Source organism: Prunus persica, chromosome G6 (genome assembly GCF_000346465.2).
Source record: "Prunus persica cultivar Lovell chromosome G6, Prunus_persica_NCBIv2, whole genome shotgun sequence".
NCBI lineage: Eukaryota > Viridiplantae > Streptophyta > Magnoliopsida > Rosales > Rosaceae > Prunus > Prunus persica.
The window spans coordinates 21,921,034-21,941,974 of record NC_034014.1 but is presented as its reverse complement, the minus strand read 5'-3'; the positions used below and the strand labels follow the sequence as shown (position 1 = coordinate 21,941,974).

The following is a 20,941-nucleotide window of genomic DNA, read 5'->3' as shown; positions in this document are numbered from 1 at the left end:
CCGCTCGTCTATAGTATTTATTACAGACAATTTTTAAAATAAAATAAAAAACAGTAAAACCGCCCGGCTATACTAGTTTTAAAAGAAATTAGACAAAAATCGAGTATAGCCGCTCGGCTATACTATTAACTAAAAAATAAAACAGAGCAGTAAAATGAGTATAGCCGGGCGGCTATACTATTTTTAATATTAAAAAAAAGGAAACCCCATCTTCTTGTCGCCACGTGTCAACGCAGTTTTATTTTTTAAATAAATGAAAAACACGGCGTAGAGCCGTGCGGCGGTACTATTTTTTTATAATTAAAAAAAGGACGACATTCTTTCTCTAATGCGCCACGTGTCACAAAATAAGTACAGCCGCCCGGCTATACTGTTTTTAATTAAAAAATTCATAGTATAGCCGACCGGCTATACATTTTAAATACATTTTGTTTAAAAGGGGCTATTCCATTTAATGCAAAAATTAATAAAATAAACAAGGGCTCTCCTAGTTTGTCCCTTATAAATTTTAATTTGCTAGTTTCAACATATCCAAAGTAGATATTAATATTTCACTATATGATATTTTAATGTAATTTTTATAACATATGTTATTCTTATTCAATAATATGTGAGAATTATTTAAAAATAATACGTGTATAAAACATTACAAATATGTACGTACAAGTACAACATGACTATTGTATGTTTGCTTTTTAAAAAACGTGAGACGTGTATAGAACACGAATGCATTATTGAAAAATACGTACGTACGTACACATATATATATATATGTATACAAAAAAATTGAAGACCTAAGTATAGCCGATCGGCTATACTATATCTTTTTTTAAAAAGGACATAAAAATTCGAGTATTTCTTTAAAAACAATTTTAAAACGCGTGTAGCCATGTGGCTATACTTTTTTTTTTATTTTAAAACATGTATATAGCCGCTCGACTATACTATTTAATAACAAAAAAAATTATAAAAAAGGATTCTCCTAGTTGCATTAGTGTATACTTTGTAGGTATTAATTTGATATAGCCGATCGGCTATATGAATAAAATTCCTAAATATTTTATTCGGCAAAATTTTGTCAAATTACAACTTGAAAGTTCAGCCATTATATAATATATTTAATTTGATGATATATATTATTTGTATTCAATAATATGTGTATAATATTTGAAGTTTGTGTGTATTATTGAAGATTTTGTAAAAAATAGGTGTATTAAAAAAATTGAAAAACGGGGTATGCCGCCCGGCTATACTATTCCTTTTAAAAAAATTGGAAAAAACCGAGTATAGACGCCCGGCGGCACTATTTCTTTAATAAAAATTCTCAAAACCGCGTATAGCCGTCCGGCTATGTTTTAAAAAAAAATTTCTAAAAGCCTAGTATAGCCTATACTATTTCGTTTTAAAAAAAATTGCAAAAATGTGTATAGCCAAGCGTATATACTATTTCTTTTTTAAAAATTGAAAAAATCAATTATAGCCTCACGGCTAGACTATATCTTTTGTTTTTTTTTAAAAAAAATTTATTTTTAAATTCGAGTATTTCTGTAAATGTTTTTCTTCATTCTTCCTATATCATTAACTTCTTCTCTGCTCTATCTTATTTATTTAATGCTTCCATTCAAATGGTTAACCAATCTAATATTGTATAAGAAACTTGAATCGATTTGATGAATCGGAAGACCAATATAAGGGCAAACTGGAAGAGATGAAGTTAATTCTTGAAGTTAATCGCAAGAAATGTTCCCCACAGAGGGCCGGCTGAGAACTTTTCTCAGATTCTATTAGACCTCAATAGAACTTCGATAGTGATGGTGCAGTGCGTTGGTTGGGGAGTGCCATTATAAATTAGTTAAAAGAGAGAGAGCATGCTTTCAAAAATATAAATTCACCATCAAATTTAAACACATACAAAAGTAATAAGAAAAAAGATATCATTTATTATCAAAATTTATTGTCGCTCAATACTGTCACATAACAAGAACAATCCAACCGAATTTTTCCTCTTCAGTTATATACTAGAGGTACCAGTTTTTTCACCAACTACTAATCAAATGATGTGTTTGTTGTACACATGTCATTTGACATAATCGTAATTATGTGAAGAAATTTGGTTTCATTTCACACCATTTTGACGATTTTTTGATGGATAAATCCATATAATCCATGTATAAAAATACCAAAATACCCTTGTAAAGACCCAAACCAAATTATGCAGGACCGCGAAAGCCTCCAAGAAAAACACATCACGAGGGATGCAGGGACAGCATCACAGTGATCAGAGGGGGCGGTGTGCTGGGGGGACCCACAAGATTGATCCTGAAAATTCGATCTGACTCCTAATCTGATATGCATAAGATCACAGCACCCCATGATTCTGGCCGGGTTCTGGGCTTGACGGGTGAAATTCAGATTATACTATTTCTTTAATAAAAATTCTTTAAAACCGGGTATATCTGAGCAGCTATACTATTTCCTTGTAAAAAATTTAAAAAATGGTGTATAGCCGACCGGCTATACTATGTCTTTTGAAAAAAAATTAGAAAAGCCGAGTATAGCCGGGCGGCTATACTTTTTTTTTTTAAATAAAAACTTTAGCATAGCCCCGCGCCTATACTATTTAATAAAAAAATATATAAAAAAATGACTCTCCTAGTTGCATTAGTTTATACTTTATAGATACTAGTCCCTTAGCACATTCTCACGCATGTGCCAATTTATTTTTCTTTTTATTTTTTATTTAATTTTTAGAATTAAAAAAGATAATGGGTAGTTGTGTTCCATAATAATATAATCCATTATCTGATTTTTCTTTTAATTTTAATTTTTTTAATATGAAAAAGTGTGAATTTACCATATTATCCTTATTTAATTAATAATTTTAATTCTTAATGTTTGCATTAACCAATGGCATTTTCTGGTATTTTGAATGTTTCACCATTCTCTGCCTTTTGTATATATATATATATATATATATATATTAATTTGGTATAGCAGCGCGGCTAAACGAATAAAATACGTACATGTTTTATTCAGCAAAATTTTATTAAATTACAACTTAATAGTTAAGAAAAGATAACATGAGTAGTTATATTCCATAAAAATAGGACCTATTATCTTATTTTGTTTTTATTTTTATTTTTTTAATATGAAAAAATGTGAATTTACCATATTATCCTCATTTAATTAATAATTTTAATTCTTAATGTTTGAATTAACCAAAGGCATTTGGTATTTTGAATGTTTCACCATTCTCTACCTTTTGCTTTATATATACTAGCCTCTCTGCACGCGCTTCCGCGCTTGCGAGAGGTTTTTTAAAAAAAATAAGTAAATTTATTTTAGAATTAAAAAAGATAATGGGTAGTTGTGTTCCATAAAAATAGGATCTATTATCTGCTTTTTCTTTTTCTTTTAATTTTTTTAAATATGAAAAAGTGTGAATTTACCATATTATCCTCATTTAATTAATAATTTGAATTCTTAATGTTTGCATTAACCAAGGGCATTTTCTGGTATTTTGAATGTTTCACCATTCTCTGCCTTTTGCTTTATATATGTAGATTAGCCTCTTCGCACCTGCTTCCTCGCCTATGAGAGGCTTTTTTTTTTAATTTAAATTTATTTTAGAATTAAAAAAGATAATGGGTAGTTGTGTTCCATAAAAATAGGATCCATTATCTGATTTTTTTTTAAATTTAAATTTTTTAAATATGAAAAAGTGTGAATTTACCATACTATCCTAATTTAATTAATAAATTCAATTCTTAATGTTTGCATTAACCAATGGCATTTTAAATGTTTCACCATTCTTTGCCTTTTGCTTTATATATACTAGCCCCTTGCCAATTGATTTTCTTTTTTCTTTTTTCTTTTATTTTTAGAATTAAGAGAAGATAACATGAATAGTTATGTTCCATAAAAGTATGATCTATTATCTTTTTTTTAAAATATAAAAAAATATGAATTTACCATATTATCCTCATTTAATTAATAATTTCAATTCTTAATGTTTGAATTAACCAAGGGTATTTTATGGTATTTTGAATGTTTCACCATTCTCTGCCTTTTGCTTTATATATATAGATATAGATATATATAAATAATACTTGAATTTTGTGTATATTATTGAAGATTTGTAAAAAGTAGGTGTATTTAAAATATAAAAAAATTGGAAAAATCGAGTATAGCGGCATGGCGGTACTATTTCTTGTTAAAAAAAAATTGAAAACCCGGGGTATAGCCCCTCGGCTAGACTATTTCTTTAATAAAAATTCTAAAATTGAGTGTATATATATATATATATTTTTCTAAAAAGAAAAAGGAAAAGTTTTTGCTATTTTGGTGAAAACTTGTGAATCTCAAGTCATGTTTAGTTAAGACAAAATTACGTACCATTCTCAATGCCGATGTTTGTTTAATTTCATAATTTTATCGTAAGCTGATAAGTCAATTTATTATACAAAATTTATCCATTTTTGATTCATTAGACATTAGCTTAGTTAGTATCAGTGTCACACAAGATAACCATTTATTCACTAATTACATCGGCTAATGAAAGTGGGAAAATGAGTTGGAATTAGAATAGATTTTGTTTCAGTATCTTCCAATATAACAAAAAGAAGAATTCTTAGAAAAAGGGAATGAATGACCATTTCAAGCAGTCTAGGCCTGGCAACATGCTGAGAAAGGATATAAGTTCAGTTATCAACCCAGGCTGAAGGACAGGTAGCTAACAAATCGGGCCATTGAATACTACTCTCTGCATCTTGCCTTGAATAAAAATTGACACAATCCTAGATTATTGTAGGCCTAAGATGACAATGTTCCACTTCTTGTTCAATCAGTCTCAATAAAACAACAATATAAGTAGGGTAACAATTTTCCCCCCGGATTTGTTTTAAATTTTTTGTTAGTAAGGAAAGGAGATTCGAATTTTGGACATTTTCAACATTAGAAATAAAAATATATATCATTAAACTAAACCTAACTTAGGGCTAGTTTGGCATTGATGTGCTGTAAAAATAATCACTTATAGCCCCAAATAAGCAATGTCAAACGAGCACTTAATAATTGTGTCATCTTTGAATTGACCCGGTATACTTTGTGAACTAAAAATTACATTTTTTAAAAACAAATCACTTATTATAGCCCTGTTTGGACCTGAATTTTTTTGCTCATGGGTCCGGGGAATATGGGCCTTTAAAGATAGTGACAACGGAAGAAGGAGAGAGCTTTGGGCCCAAGGTTGACTTTTAAAGCCCACATGACACTCACTCTAATATGAAGGTGCACATCTATAATTCATATACGGTACCCTCACTATAAAACGACCCGACTGAAATGAGGTTGAAGAGACGTTAACTCTTCAAGTCAAGGAAAGGTTTGCTCCACCGAAGGAGTGTGCCGTAGTTGGTGGCTTGAAAATGCCTTACTATTTTCTTTGTTTTGCATTGGATTTATGTTCAAATAAACTTCAAATCTGAAACACGCCAAGATGAGAGGGAATAAATGGAGCATCCACCTCCTTGATTATATTAGAATAGGACTTAAAAGTACAAGAACCATTTTGCAAATCTAAGACAATGACTGCAACTCAAATCTATCCAATTCTTATTTCATTGCATTGACCCTCCAACTTCCCTAGAACTAGTTTCCAGTTTTTCTTGTTCTGCCAAGGTTTCAGAAATTTGGACCAGCCGCAAGTATCTCTTCAGTCAGCTTGTTGTCCTTTCCAATCTTGTAGTTTGTGAAGGTCTCAAAGTTCCTCTTGAAGAGGCCAGCCAGCTTCAACAGTGTTTCATTGTGTGCATTCTTGTCTGACCACTGCAACTCCAAACAAAAATGTTGGATATCAAATACAAGGGCAGACCAAGACTAAACAGAGGAATGGTTGCAAGAGAAAGCCAACTTACGGTGTTCACTGGATCCAGTATTTCCGAAGGCACTCCCTCAACCTCGGTGGGGATCTCAAGTCCAAACACTTCAGTCTTCTTGTACTTCGCGTTTAAGAGGCTGCCATCGTGGATGGCATCAATGATTTTCCTGGTGTAGGGTAGCTTAATGCGCTTTCCTGATCCATAGCTGCAGAAGAGAAATATATTTATTTGGTCCAGATTCTATTGCCAAAATGATTCTAATGTCATGATGATATTATCAAAGGCGCATACCTTCCACCTGACCACCCAGTGTTGACCAACCATCCTGTTGCACCATGCTTCAGCATCTTATCAGCCAGCATTGCTGCATACTTGGTAGGATGTAACATTATAAATGCTGCACCAAAACAAGCTGAGAATGTTGCCGTCGGCTCCTTTATACCATCTTCGGTTCCAGCAACCTAAGAATTTTCAATAATTGGTTCAGTGAAAAATGTGTTAAGAAGCCCAATATATTGATTTTCTCTTGAGACCACATAGAGCACCTTTGCTCTCCTGCAGAGAGCCTCATTATGCCCCCAACTTATAATTCACAAGATAAACTGGAATAGCTGAACTTACAAGGGCAGTGTAGCCACTGATGAAGTGGTACATGGTCTGTGCCAGGTTTAACTTGCTCACAGGTGGGAGCACACCAAATGCATCACAAGCCAAAAGGATGACATTCTTTGGATGTGGACCGACGCATGGTATCTTTGCATTGGGAATGTACTCGATGGGGTAGGCGGCACGAGTATTCTCTGCAACCAGAAGAAAAATAGCTCAATAAATTTGTATGGTGTATCACAGAAACAGAAGCATGTATAAGTATAATAGATCACTAAACAAGTGATATTTACCTGTAACAGATTTATCACTGTAGTCCACCTCTCGTGTATGCTCATCAAACACAATATTTTCCAACACTGCCAGTGAAGATAAATTCAATCATTTCAAGTTGAATTCACAAGATAAAACAGAGCACTTTTACTTCTTCCATAATATAAAAGAAATTGAAATGATATATTACCAGCACCAAACTTGATGGCATTCCAAATGTCAGGCTCTTTCTCTCTTGAGAGGTCTATGCACTTGGCATAGCAACCGCCTTCAATATTTGACACACCATTCTCAGTCCAACAGTGTTCATCATCTCCGATCAAGTACCTGTTGTGATCTGTAGATAGAGTCGTCTTTCCAGTACCTAATTATTAAAACAAAAGAAAATTAGCATTCATTATTGAAATGTCATGGCTGATCTTTAGCACATTTCAAATAAGACACCAAGGATGGGGAGGGAGAGAGAGCAAGAGAGCACATATCATATGGCTGCTAGAGCGACACCATTACCACGATCCGATGATACTATACCTGACAATCCAAAGAAGAGAGCAACATCTCCATCTTTCCCCATATTGCAGCCAGAATGTAGGGAGAGGATTTGTCGCTTAGGCATGAGATAATGCATAACACTGAAAAGACCTTTCTTCATTTCCCCGGCGTACATGGTGCCGAGGATGACCATTTCCCTCCTAGCAAGATTAAGATCTATGCTAGTGGAGGATGTCATGTAGTGTGTGTAACGATTACACGGGAACTGGCCAGCATTGTATATAGTGAAGTCCGGAGTACCGAAATTCTCCAGCTCTTCAGGAGTGGGTCGGATGCACCTGCAACCCACCCAGTTATCCAATTGTACACTAAGCTAATACACATGTTTGCACCTCCTATTTTCCTGGACTGATTTCTACACTTAGGGATGACAATACTCAGAAAAAAGATTATGTCAACGTTAAGAGGACTTATCTGGCGGCCTTACCCCATGGAAGGCATACAGAAACATACACTGCTGAAAAAGCAATGAATTCAACCATCGTTCATAAATTCTTATGTTTTACTTACATGTTGTGCATGAACAGTGAGTGATAAGCCCTGGCAGAGACGATCCTCACTTTGATTCTGTTTTCTGGATCCCAGTTCAAGAATTGATCGTTCACAAAGACCTGTAAATCAAAAGTTCAATACCAATTCTGTCCCAGAAATGAAATTTAACATGATACATATATGTATATGTATATGCAACATAGTGACAAACTTTCAGCAAATACATCTAGTTTAGCAAGACATAAATTCTGCTACTTCTTTGTTTACTAGGCTTTTATTTTATTTTATTTTTTTGTCATAGTTTGGAAGGGGGAGGTGCCATTGGAGTTCGAAGTTGAGACCGTTGATGTGCAAACAAATGCTCTTACCACTGAGCTATGAACCCGTTGGCACTAAGCTCTTTTAATTTACATGTTAACAAAAATCATAACAGTTTGGAGTATGTTCAAATTTACAGAACCAATTAATAGTTATCAATATAAGTCTGACCAAATATTAATTATGGTCTTGTTGTATCTATCCTTCCCCAGAGTTGTAGGCTCTTGGCTGCTAAACTGGTAAGGTTGAACACAACACGAGCAAGATAAATACAGAGCACCGCTAAAACGTGTGGGGCAGAATTTGGGCAAATTATGCAGAAAACAACAAAGTTGCTCCTCCCAATAGTGTTTTAGGCCAAGTTGGAGAAACAAGACAATAAAGATACCATCACCCATATCACTAACATCACTATCTCCTAAAAGCAATATATTCTAAGCATTTTTCAACACCAATTTTTTTAATGATGTAAATATTCAAACTTGGCCTAAAATCCATTTTTGGAAAAGAAAGCAAGCTTTTATGTGAGGCATAAAAATGAAGGAAGGAAAAATGACCTTGTCCAAAGAATTCAAGTAATCCACAGCTCTTTCTCTGTTGACCATGAAGGTGTGCTCATCCATTTCAATGTTGGGTGAGCCCCTACAGGTGAAAAATACCAAATATTTCTCAACTGCCAGTAATTTATTTATTTCAGATAAAATAAAATAAAAGTAAGTATATGGTATTAAATTATTATTTTTTAAGTACAAATAATAATCTAAATTATAGGAAAGGGAATTTTCACACATACTACTACGGTGCAATGGACTTCGAACCTGAGACAATGATTTGCAAGTCAATGCCTTTTTTCGGTAGTACTGTTATTAATTACATTATACACAGTAGTCAAAAAGTGAAAATGGGTACTAATTATTATTATTATTATTATTATTATTACCTTCCCCACCAAAGCTCATCCTCAGTGGTGTCATCCTTGACAACGCGCTTATCTCTTGGAGACCGACCAGTCTTGGCTCCAGAAAGAGTTGCTAATGCGCCTGTTGACGTAATGAACGACCCCTTCTCATACTTTATGGCCTGCTCATATAACTCTGCACCAGATACAACCCACACATCAATAAAAGAAAAAAGAAAAACTTACATATCTCATATTTCATACACATTTTTATCTATTTTTCGCATCAGTCACGAGAGATAAAGAAAAAGGGGTATGAAACAATGCGATATGGAATTTCTTTCAAAACAAGCTGCATATGAGTTTTATAATGAGTCTGGGCGAAGAGCAGGATATTAAAATTTACGGTAAGATGACAAATTGAGAATGCAACAGCCTTCCTTAATTGTCCAAGATATGACCAGATCCAAATTTGCAGAAATTATTTTTGGTGGCGAGACAAAAATGGATCAAGATGCGAAAAAATGAAATTTTGGTAAAGCTCACCAGCTGGAGAGAGGTTGTAGAGGACGTGCGTGAACTTCAAGGCACTGTCACTGACGCTGATGGTGGGAGTGAAATGGTGATGGTGCGACACGTGCGACGAAACCTTGGGCGTATCAGACTGCTTAGCCGGGTCACCTCTCACCACCTTCGGCCCAGTCTCTCTCGTCAGCGAAGCCAAAGATGCACTGCCAAATAAAAACAAGACACCGAGCAAAACCCACAAAATCAGAAAACCAAACTGTGAAGTTGTTAAGTCACATCCATTTTCCCGGAAAGTTATTTCCGAGAGAATTTGGTGTTTTATCAATATAAAACCAAGCAGGAAATTATAGGCCTGGCCCACCTTGTAGTTAGATATTTGAGTCCTATAATTAAAATTAAAAGAAAAAAACAATATTTAGCCCCAACAAAATTCTCACCACTTTAATTCAAGACCTGGCTTACCTAATACGTGTCAAACATTAAAAAACGTTGGTGAGCATACGTCTTAAGTTAGAGTGACGATGAAAAATATTTTCTCCTGAAAAGGCTCACATAATACCGCATCATCCACGTGGCGTCAACGGATTGGACAAAGCGCAACATTTATGTGGGACCCTCATCAGTGGTAGGATCTACTGTTACAACGGTGGGTTCGGCCTATCGTCCGCCCTGGCCCCTTGTATCACAAATCCGCCGTTCCAAGCTGTTTTTATTTTTTCTTGGGTGGGTTTTTGCTATTTCTTTCTTTTTTATCGTGCTTTAATCTGTTTTGAGTATTAATTAACTAGTATATCGAAAGAGTTACGTGGGCTGCGTGCCACGTGTATACCTGATGGACTGGAGCTGCTGCTTCTGTCGCTCCACTTCAGAAAGCGTGATGGCAAAAGCACCACCTTGAGTGCCCTTGATCGGGGTGGTGGGCGCCGACTTCTTCTTCTGTAGCGAGTGGAGCTCGTCGATCGTCTGCGCCTTCACAGGTGGCGTGCTGTCGTCGTGACACATCCCATTGCCCTTCTTCTGCGTCTGGATCTTCGCCAGCCCGTTTCTCGCCGTTCCGTTGCCGTTTGCCACCGCTGCCGTCCCGTTTCCATTCGCAAAGGTGAACTCTCCGTTCCCGTTCGACGCCATTTTCTCCTCTACAAACAAAAAAACAAACATGAACATAGCACACAGTAAAGAAAATAATTATGACTAGATTTTATGTCATTTTTATGTCCATCTCTCTCTTATCACGTCGCATATTTTACACTCAAGTTATCATAGCGGTAAGTATAGAAAAGCGATAGGTTTTATTTATTTTTCTTCCTTGGGCTATGATTGAAACAAAAGATAAGATAGAAAGAGGGTGCACCAGAGATTGAGAGCTGGAGAAGAAATGAAGGAAGGAAATTAAATTGAGGCTAATGGGAAACGGGGAAGGAAGAAAATAATGGAGTGAGAGAGAGCATGAATATGAGTGTAATGTCGTAACACAAAGGGGAATAAGCAGTGAGGGAAATGAGAAGGGAGGGGTGTCCTTTATAAAGGGTTGAGTGGCCCCCTTGTTAACCAGGGTTTCACAAAACTCTGGTCAAAAATTAACCATGGTTAAACCCTATCCCTCTTGGTTCACTCAAGTGAAAAAGTCCAAAAACCAATTGAACGAGATGCACAACGAGGATAATAATTACCAATCCTCTGCTCCGCTCACCACCTTACCTGTTCTCGCTCATCTAGTCCGACGTTTTACACGGTTGCCACTTTTCGATTAATCTTGATCTGAGTGGTTGAGAACAGATGATCTCAGTGGAGATGCATGCAGGGGAATATATCTCACCCAACGACACGCAAACAGCAAACGACGTATCCCTTCCACACGTGTACAAGGGAAATTCGGGGGGTTGGAAATATTATCCCCAATTCCATTTCCCAACTGCATATTGTTTGTGTACGTTGTATTTGTGCTGCGCCTTCCCCCTAAAAATACTAAATCGAATTGAAGTTGGATTTCAAGTCCGCATTTACCGTCAGTTTCTCGCGAAACTCCGAGATTTTTACGTGCCGAGTTTTTACCTCTTTAGTGTACTCTATCCAGCCAGCACAAGTGTGTAGCAGATTCTATAGATTTGTGCATTGAAACGCGGGAAAGAAAAAAAAAAGCTTCTCCGCGTCGGGTTGCCGCAAGCACAGCGATTGGAGATGTGGGGCCCATTACTTGATTGGATATCAGCCGTCCATTGCGTCTCAGACTATCACCCATTGGATGATGGGCAGCAGCTCTATTCTCGTAGGTGTTCGCGAGAAGCAGTGTAGTTAAGAGACACCGGTAAAGTTTGGTAATTAAATTAGTGCTGGTCTTTAATTTTATCCAAAATTCATATTAGTAATTTGTTGATGGCCAAGATGTAAGAGCATTCACAATAATGCTCTCTATTTCTTAGCTAAAATTTAGCTAAAAATATAAAAAAGCTATTTTATGAGCTCTTTAAAAAACTTCAACTCCAACCATACTCCCTAATTTAGAGAGTCATAAATGCTATAACTCTTTTTTGATTGGTCAATCTCTATTAAAAAGTAAAATAAAAATAATTAGCATTAAGTAAAGGTTTGAAATACTTGTTAAATTATAGGGAGCCATTATGAGTCATTTATCTCTCCTCATATTTAGGAGCTCATAGAGGACTCCCTATTTTAGGAGGTGGATGGGGAGCATGGTTGGAGTTGCATTTTTACAATTCCTCCCTAAAATTTGTCTAAGGATGTGGTTTAGGAAGCCCATTATGGATGCTCTAAGAGCATGTACAATTATGCTATCTATTTTTTAGCTAAAATTTAGTTTAAAATACAAAAAAAAATTATTTTATGAGCTCTCTGAAAAATTTCAACTCCAATCATACTTCCTAATTTAGAGAGTCATAAATGTTTTACTTCTTTTTTTCATAAATGCTTTACTTCTTTTTAAAATTATTTTAATTCTTAATTTGCAATAAAATGTTGATATTTAAATACTGAATATTCCCAAATAATAAACTACAAAAACAATTTAAATTTAACTCCTTATTTGTTTGGCAAGGATTTCCATTTGGTGTCCCTTATAATAATTTTATAGCATTAGAGGTATCCCAGTTGTATCTTGTGACATTGTCCTTTCTTCCTCTTGCTCATCTCTCTGTCAATTTTTTTTTCTGTTTTTTGAGGACATTTCCTATTGAGAGGGACGATAGCATACTAAACTTACACACACTACACATATGCTAGAACTCGAACCCAAGACCTTGCCTAAGGGAGTAAATACTTCAAACCACTACAATAGCGGATCATTTGCCTCTTTGTTGAATTTTAGCTTACTCAAAGGTAATCTTTTCTTGCTCTTGAATAATAATCCGTTTTTGAAATTCCATTCTCTTGCGCTCCATTTTTTTTCTTCTATGTGTTTTTTTAAGAGCACTGAAGTAGGCGTAGTCATATTGTCATCAATTTGGTCTTTGCCCTTTTTCTTTTTCAGTCGTTCCTTTTCAGCCTTTCTACTTAAAGGCCTCTCCAAATCGACAAAGGTTGAGTCAAATTGTCTTCTTCTACTAATATTGGAGTGGATGGAGAAGTTGTTGCAGCACTTTTTAACTTTCTCTTCGAACTGTTTGGCTTTCTCTTGGAATAATCTACCAACCATTTAGGATGGTGCTTTAATTCATGCCAACAATGCATAAATGTGAATGATTGACTAACTATTTTCTCATACATTTCCTTGGCTTGTAAGATCTGCAAAAGTATTTTAAAAAAAAGAAAAAAAAAGTAATTGAATTATAAAATGTCACATATAATGTTACCTTATCTTGTTCATTGAGACCACTTGTCTTTGTTCAATTTGAGCATACCATCCACAAAACTTATTCACATCAAGTTGAATTGTTGACCAACGGTGCATTAAAGAATTGGTAGTCCGATCACTCACAAATCTTTTGTATTCATGGAAGTATTCCCAAATTCTTTTCCAATATGTTCCACTTTTTTTCTAATTTCCTTGAACCGCATCCAAGCTGATACAAGGAGATTGTCATCTTCTGTTGTGAAGTTGCGAGATCACTGTTTTTTTTTTGTTGGCTAATTGAGTTTACAACTCTTTGTTTATAGATTGATTGGGCATGCTATCCATTGAATGTTGATTATCATTAAATAAAATGCAAATAATAATAATAATAATAATAATAATAATAATAATAATTAAGGATAAAATTAAAGACATCATTAAATAAATGTTTAAAATAATAATTAAATATAGTAGCATTTAATTATAAGGAGTCACTTAGGGAGCCTATTATGAATGCTCTAAGAAGAATAATTTGGGTTTGGTTTGGTGTTTTTTTTTTTTTTTAGGACCTTTCTTATTGAGAGGGGTGATAGCATACTAAACTCACACACACTACACGAATGCTAGGACTCGAACCCAGGACCTTGTCTGAGGGAGTAAATACTCCAAACCACTACACTAGTGGGTCCTTTGCGGGTTTGGTTTGGTTGAATTTGAAAAAAAAATTTGTTATGAAACAAGTAGGAGGCGTTTGGTATTCTATTTAAATAGAGAACTCAAAAACTTTGATTTTTCTTGAAAACAAGGAGTTCTTAAATCTATTTTTAAGATTCAAAAACTTGTTCGGTATATAACTTGAAAACTGTTTTCAAATCTTAAACATTTGATAACTTATGAGTTGTAAGAAAAAAAAACAGAAAAACAGATTTTTTTTATTTTTAATAATTCGGGTGTTTTTTAGTTGTTCTTGAGTTTGATTTTTTAAAAATATGGCTACCAAATAGATTTTCTTTGTTTTGGACTCAAATTCTGTTTTTGAGTTTAAAAAGTTGAATTCAAGTTGAATACCAAACATGTCCTTAAATTTTTTTTCAATTCTTCAAATTTTGATTAAAAAACTTCGACTTCGAGTGAAAGATGTGTGTGCCCATATGCAAGTTCTTAATGAATAAAAAAATTCAAATTTGAAATATCTTCTAATTTAATTTGCTTTTCAACATGGCTACACGAGCTCGATTAAAAAACAATCCATTGGGGCTCTTTATGGTTTGATAGTTTAATAAAAACAAAGAGGTTTAAAAAAGAAATTGGAGGATGACAATAGACACTATACTGGTTACAAATTGCAACCAAAATAATAATTTGGTTAAATATGAGACGTTGCTGTCACATCATCACGTTCCATTCCATATAAAAGTTACATAATTTTCTGATTGAACTTGTGAAACCATATGAGCTGGATTTCTTGCACTCTGCAGCATTTTCCACATCTAATTTTCCAACTCAGTGTCATGCATGGTACATAGATAAACAAGAACCATAGAGAAACAGTTGATTTTGACACAACATGACAATATTTTTCTGGATTTCATATATAATTAGATATTCCCTCTTTATTATTGGTAAGTGTCATATATTCATATGCTAGCTTTCAACTTTGTGGATTGCCACTGTATACAAGATGCATGTATTTTGCTTTTCTTACTAAATTATGCAATGCATTTGCCACATAAAATATTATGGCTTAATCTAAAACTTATAGATAAATATAAAATAATGAAGTGTTTACTTATCATGAATGGATGCTGAAATTATTATTATTATTTTTTTCATGTGTTTAACATTAAAATATGTAATTTAATATTTGAAAATTATAAATTAAATTGATTAAGGAAATAATTAACCTAATTCCCATTATTTTTTCCCATATTTCTAACTTGTCGATTCATGACTTCTCTCATCCTTAATGAGTAATTATGTCTTTAAGATGAAAAGGATTTTAACAAAAACAAAAATCAGATGTCGGGATTTATATGTGAAACAGCTTCTAACAAAGGGCTTTAATTTAACATATACTATTAATTTAATAGTATTATTACACATCATTACGTCCCTATCAAGTAAGGAACGTCCGTCTTTAGAAAAGAAAAAACAGGAAACGTCCTTGTCAGCAGCTTATCGTTCGATTTGTTTAAAAAAGTACCCGCACCAAACGAAGCACCACATCACCTCATCATATGTTCTCTACTCAAAATTATCCGACGTTTAAACGTCCCTACAGTCCCATCCCACCCACCAAGATAGACCGACAATCCCATTTCTTTTTTTCTTTTTTAAAAACTTTTTTTTTTTAAATTAATTTTTAATTTTTATTGCTTAGTTGTGTGGTCCATGCATGCAGGCCATTTATTTATTCCACGATGACTTCACTGTGATATACCATTTAAACTGTGCTAGTTGTACACGGGGTGCCAGTAGTAATCAAGTCCCATGGGGACCATTAATATTAAGGGAGGGGTTAGGATTGAGAAGAACTAGCAGAAGATCAGCATCAACCTTCTTCGACCATTGATATTCTATCATTCGAATTGAGTCCATTCCTTTTAACAATGGAAAGAAATTTGTTACGACTTTGGGAATAGCAGAAAGCAGTGGCATTTGGGGATAAATTCTTGACAGGTTATTCTTCAAAAGAAATTTGTGATGATATGGTGTCATAAATTATTGACATTTAGCTATCATGAGCAGTAATGCTTCCCTAGAATCAATTGCATATAATTATGTGTCTGTTCTTCTTATTACATGATACAATTAAGTCGCTTGATAAAAATAAAAAGTTGGTCGTGATAAAAAGATGATGCACTTCATGCGTTTAAATTTTGTTCTGTTTAAATCATGTGATTAACCAATATGATCCAAAAATATAAGTACAAGATAGCTGACCTATCTCGCAAAAGAATCCGATGAGACGTTTTTCTTCCCGGATATGAACCACTAATCTCTAGACGAGTTCAATTCGCCCAGCTAGTTTTTCTCGATACATGAATTATTGTATTAGACTGACTCAAACATAAGAAAAGAAGAAACCCACCTTCCTCGTCCATTTTACTCAAAAAAGAAAAACATGCGGACATGGCGCCATCTCAGAATCCATTAATATATAAATGGGTTCGATGTTTATCTGGTACAAGAAAAAGTTGGTGTCCGTTTTTATTGAATTTGTAAAATTGTTATGAGCTAGCGGACACCGGTGACGAATGTGAAGTTTTCAAACCCAGATAGATATAACTTAACGCACCTCTTTTTGAGGCTAAGACTCGGTGGAGTGCTCCAAGCACAAGAGCACAAGTACATGGTTGGTCAAGCGTAGACCCGACGATTTCTAGATCTCTTGTCCCCCAATATCCTAAAATTAATCATACCTATAGGGAATAAAAAAAATTCCGATAATTTGACAGATTTTCCTGAGGACATATGCTTTTGGGTTCGAAATTTTAGGTGCAGTTGGGCTTAGGGTTTCTTGTAATCTAGAAGGAAGGAAATTCACATCCTTTAGTTGAAAAATGAACCTATGAATCTTACCCTTAATTCACTCCATTTTATGCCAATACGTAAAGTTGATGTTCATGGTCGAATTCACATTTGAAAAAGCATAATAGATTACAAAGGAATCTATATTGTAATATTTGTTGAGGATAAAATTGACTGTAAAGGTGAATACTGACTCTTTACAATCAATCGCATTTCATCTTTTAACGGGAGTAATATGGACCTTTAAAAAACTTCTTTTTTCTTCGGTTAATCTTTAGTGAAAATGAAATTTGACTTTAGTGATTTTTAGTTTTTCTTTTAAGAAAAAGTGTTTGATGAAATGCCTCTTAAAAGGCCGATGCATACTCATCTATATTCATTTTTATAAACTTGTTTATCCCCCCTATATGATAAATTTCCAACTCTGCCATTACCTTCAATATTGTCATATGAAGAGTAGCCGTAGCAATCGTCACATGAAAAGCTGTAGCAATTGACAAATGAATGAAGCTCATGTGAAGAGATTTCTACGCTTCAATTCCTTGCATTTGTGCAAGCTCGTGGAAATTCACTGTGCACAAGCTCTTGAATGAATTTTGATGGCCTAGACTTCAACTATGTTCGAGAACCCATTCACATGAAAACCCATAAATTAAACATCACGCGTGAAACTTTCAATGACTGTGTCGAGAATTCAAAAGGTTCGGCAGGTACAAGTAAATGGCTTTTGTAGGAGGAACCAGGGGAGGGACTATATAATTGTGACAGCGCCATTTTTAATTTATAATTGTGACATTGATGGGTCAAACGAGATGAATGGAAATTTGGATGTATGAGTGGCAATGGCTTGGCCTGCTTTTGTCTGGTTTGGGGGGAGGTGGCTACTATTTCTTGAAAAAATAAATAAAACAGAAAGATTGTGGGCAAGTTCCAAGCTTGGAGGAGAATGACTCTTGTTCACTGAAATTTCTCATTCTGTGGCCCCATACTTTATAATATTAATCACTTTTTTTTTTCTTTTCGGGTGGGAATGGACATTTTTCGTCTTTTGTTTTGTCTACTTGTGGTTGTTAACAAATTAAAGTTTTTTCGCTAAGATTCAGTTGGTAAGGACTTTATATTGTGTGTAGTCCTATCAATATTTGAGTATCGTTGTTAGCAATTTTTATTGATGGACAATATGTAATTTCTTATATAAATTTATACATATGATAATTGGCAATTGAGTACCACACGTAAGTCTTTTCAACTAGAGATTGTGGATATGGTGGTGAGAATAATCAATTTTCTCCAAAACTTTTGCCCTTCGAAATTTTTTCTTTCCCTTCTTTTTGGTTTTTGGACAACGAAAAAGAGTGCCTCCAAGTATTTTATATCAGAAATAGGATTTTTAAGTGAATTATGAATACATCCAATTACCTGCAAATCGCGTGTTGTAAGTGAATTTTAATGTTAATTCTTGGACTTTCTGCAATTGAAAGTGATTTACATGTCTTTAAATCCCTTTGGGTTTGAGAAGGCATGGGAGTATGTGGTTTGTGGGTATGGTACGAAGCTTCTTGATAAGTGGACCTCATTGTGCTCGTGCATTCTCAATCTCATTTTCAGGTTGTTCAAGTGTCATGGCGTGTGATGTTGCAATATGAATTATACATCTATAATTATTTGATATCCATATCTTAAGTGTCTTTACAATTTTTATTTGTTTTGTTTTACGTCTCCAAAGTTTGAACAAGTAAATAGTTTTGCTAGGATAAATGCTAGAAGTGCGAATTAGCACTTTTGCTATAATAAAAAATGCTTTTATTAGAAGTACAAAATTTTTTTTTGTTAAATTCAACATTCGAAAATGCAACATGAGGAAGCATGTTCTTTCGTCCCAAAAAAAAAAGGCACGTTCTTTCTCATAAAAAGTGGGTTCATTGTTCAACGACAACTATTTGTGTCAAACACTATAAAAAATAAGAATTAACTTCACTTTAGTCCCTGTAGGTTTAGTGTCAGTATCGAAATGGGCCCCAAGGTTTCATTTTAATCAATTTCGTACTCAACATTTCGAAATATTACCAATTTACACCAGCCGTTACATTGACCGTCAAAGTCAGACGTTAACTGCTGACGTGGCAGTTGTGGGACCCACCTCATGACCAAACAGTAGTTAGAAAGAGAAGAAATGAAGGGCAATTTCGGAAAAAAATTATACAAAACTCTTTAAAAATATTATTAAATTATATTTTTTTCCCCTGCTTTCTCTCTCTCTCTCTCTGCCCAGAACTTGAAAACCCAACAGACCCAAGAGCTCGAAATCCTCCAAAGCCACGATCGCTCCATATGGCCAGTTATTTGCCTTAAAGCTAATGATAGTAAATGTAGTTATTATTTCCAACATCAAATAGTGAATCAGCAAAGATGAACAATGCTGCACGTTTCTCTGAAGCCCGGAATCGCCATGGCCACAGTTGCTTGGAAAAAGAAGGCTTGCACAGAAAGCCAGGACGAATATATGAAGCCATGAACTTGCCATTCTGGTTCTGGTTTGCTTTGTATAATCTTCTCTTTTGTTTCACACCTATATATACCCCACCATTGAGCCACCTCCTCCCCCACCAACTCACATCTTCGACCCATCTCCGACCACCTCCCCACCCAACCACTATTGAAGCCATACAAACCACACCCACATATCCGCCCCTCCCCGACTCACTATCTCATTCTCTCCCTTTCTCCTCATGTTATTTTCAGGAATCCCCAAATTAGCCAAGCTCCCTTCTCTAATTCTCCATCTGTGCCCCATCTGTGCCTCTCCAAGAAGGTCCCGACATGTTATCCACCATAAAGAAGTAGTCCTAAGCCATGCTCTTAGACTCAGGCATTGGAGGCACCAGCTTCATCTTCGGCGTCCTCGGCGGCGATGACGTCGTTTCCGAAGCTCCATTTCTCGATCCCCTCTGAAACCCTTTATGACTCTCATCTTCATCATCATTTTCATGGTCCTCTTCCTCCTCATCCTCTTCAGCAATGGCCAACCCAACTCTTTGCCCCTCAATTTTTCGAGCCTCAACGCTCATTCCGGCCAAGCTGGAGACCCTCTTGATAGAACTCGGAGTGAAAGTAGGTAGAGGAGGTGGAGGCGGTGGAAGGTTGAGATTCTCGAGGTGAGGCCTGGGGGGAGGAGGTGGTGGCTCAGTGGTGGGTTCCAGTGGCCGATTGTGGCTTTGGAGAATTTTGAGCTCTTCGGTCTGTGAGTTTTCAAGGCAGAGAGAGGGAGGGAGATAGGAGGAGAGAGAGAAACTAGGGATTTTTTTTGGTTTGTTTTTAAAAATCTAATTTAATAATATTTTTAAAGAGTTTTTTATAATTTTTTTTCGAAATTGCCCTTCATTTCGTCTCTTTCTAACTACTGTTTGGTTATGAGGTGGGTCCCACGACTGCCACGTCAGCAGTTAACGTCTGACTTTGACGGTCAATGTAACGGCTGGTGTAAATTGGTAATATTTTGAAATATTGGGTACGCAATTGATTAAAATGAAACTTTGGAGCCCATTTCGATACTGACATTAAACCTACAGGGACTAAAGTGAAGTTAATCCAAAAAATAACTATGATCGGCTAAAACCGATTTTAGCGCTTTTAAAAACACTGAAAACATGCCCGCACACAGTAATTTGAGATTTTTTGTTTGTGTTAAATGGAAATTTCCTTGCTTTGATTGCAAGATTGCCTGGGATGGGAGATGACCACCACCAATTTCCAAAACTCCTTCTGTTGAGAAGCTATCCAATCCAATTATTGTGTAATCTCACATCACATATGATGTGAGAGGGATCCTCAACCCTTTTCGACATGCATTTAGCCACAAACTTCCATTTCTTTTATTACATCTTTGATTGCTTATAACGTATAGTGACACAGACATGCAAACCACTCTCCTATAATGTGTCAAAAACTCAGGCCGGACACAGCCAATTTTCTATTATAGAAAAGTTGATATAGATTCAAATTTTCATTAATGAATTGGGTTTAATCTTTAGATTTAGTAACTTTGATCAAAGTTCTTTGACTTTTGTGTCGCATAGG

The 20,941-nt window shown here is 35.1% G+C and overlaps 1 protein-coding gene across 1 annotated transcript; it reads right to left on the bottom strand.

Annotated features, from left to right (window-relative positions):
- On the bottom strand, nucleotides 5,499–11,037 carry LOC18775166 (phosphoenolpyruvate carboxykinase (ATP)). The gene is made up of 13 exons (XM_007204909.2): nucleotides 10,898–11,037; nucleotides 10,376–10,682; nucleotides 9,565–9,749; nucleotides 9,061–9,214; nucleotides 8,678–8,762; nucleotides 7,821–7,921; nucleotides 7,290–7,588; nucleotides 6,949–7,122; nucleotides 6,779–6,844; nucleotides 6,501–6,679; nucleotides 6,171–6,340; nucleotides 5,916–6,084; nucleotides 5,499–5,826 (listed from the first exon to the last, which is right to left on the bottom strand). The coding sequence occupies exons 2-13, from the start codon at nucleotides 10,672–10,674 to the stop codon at nucleotides 5,683–5,685; spliced, it is 2,025 nt and encodes a 674-aa protein (XP_007204971.1). The 5' UTR covers nucleotides 10,675–10,682; nucleotides 10,898–11,037; the 3' UTR covers nucleotides 5,499–5,682.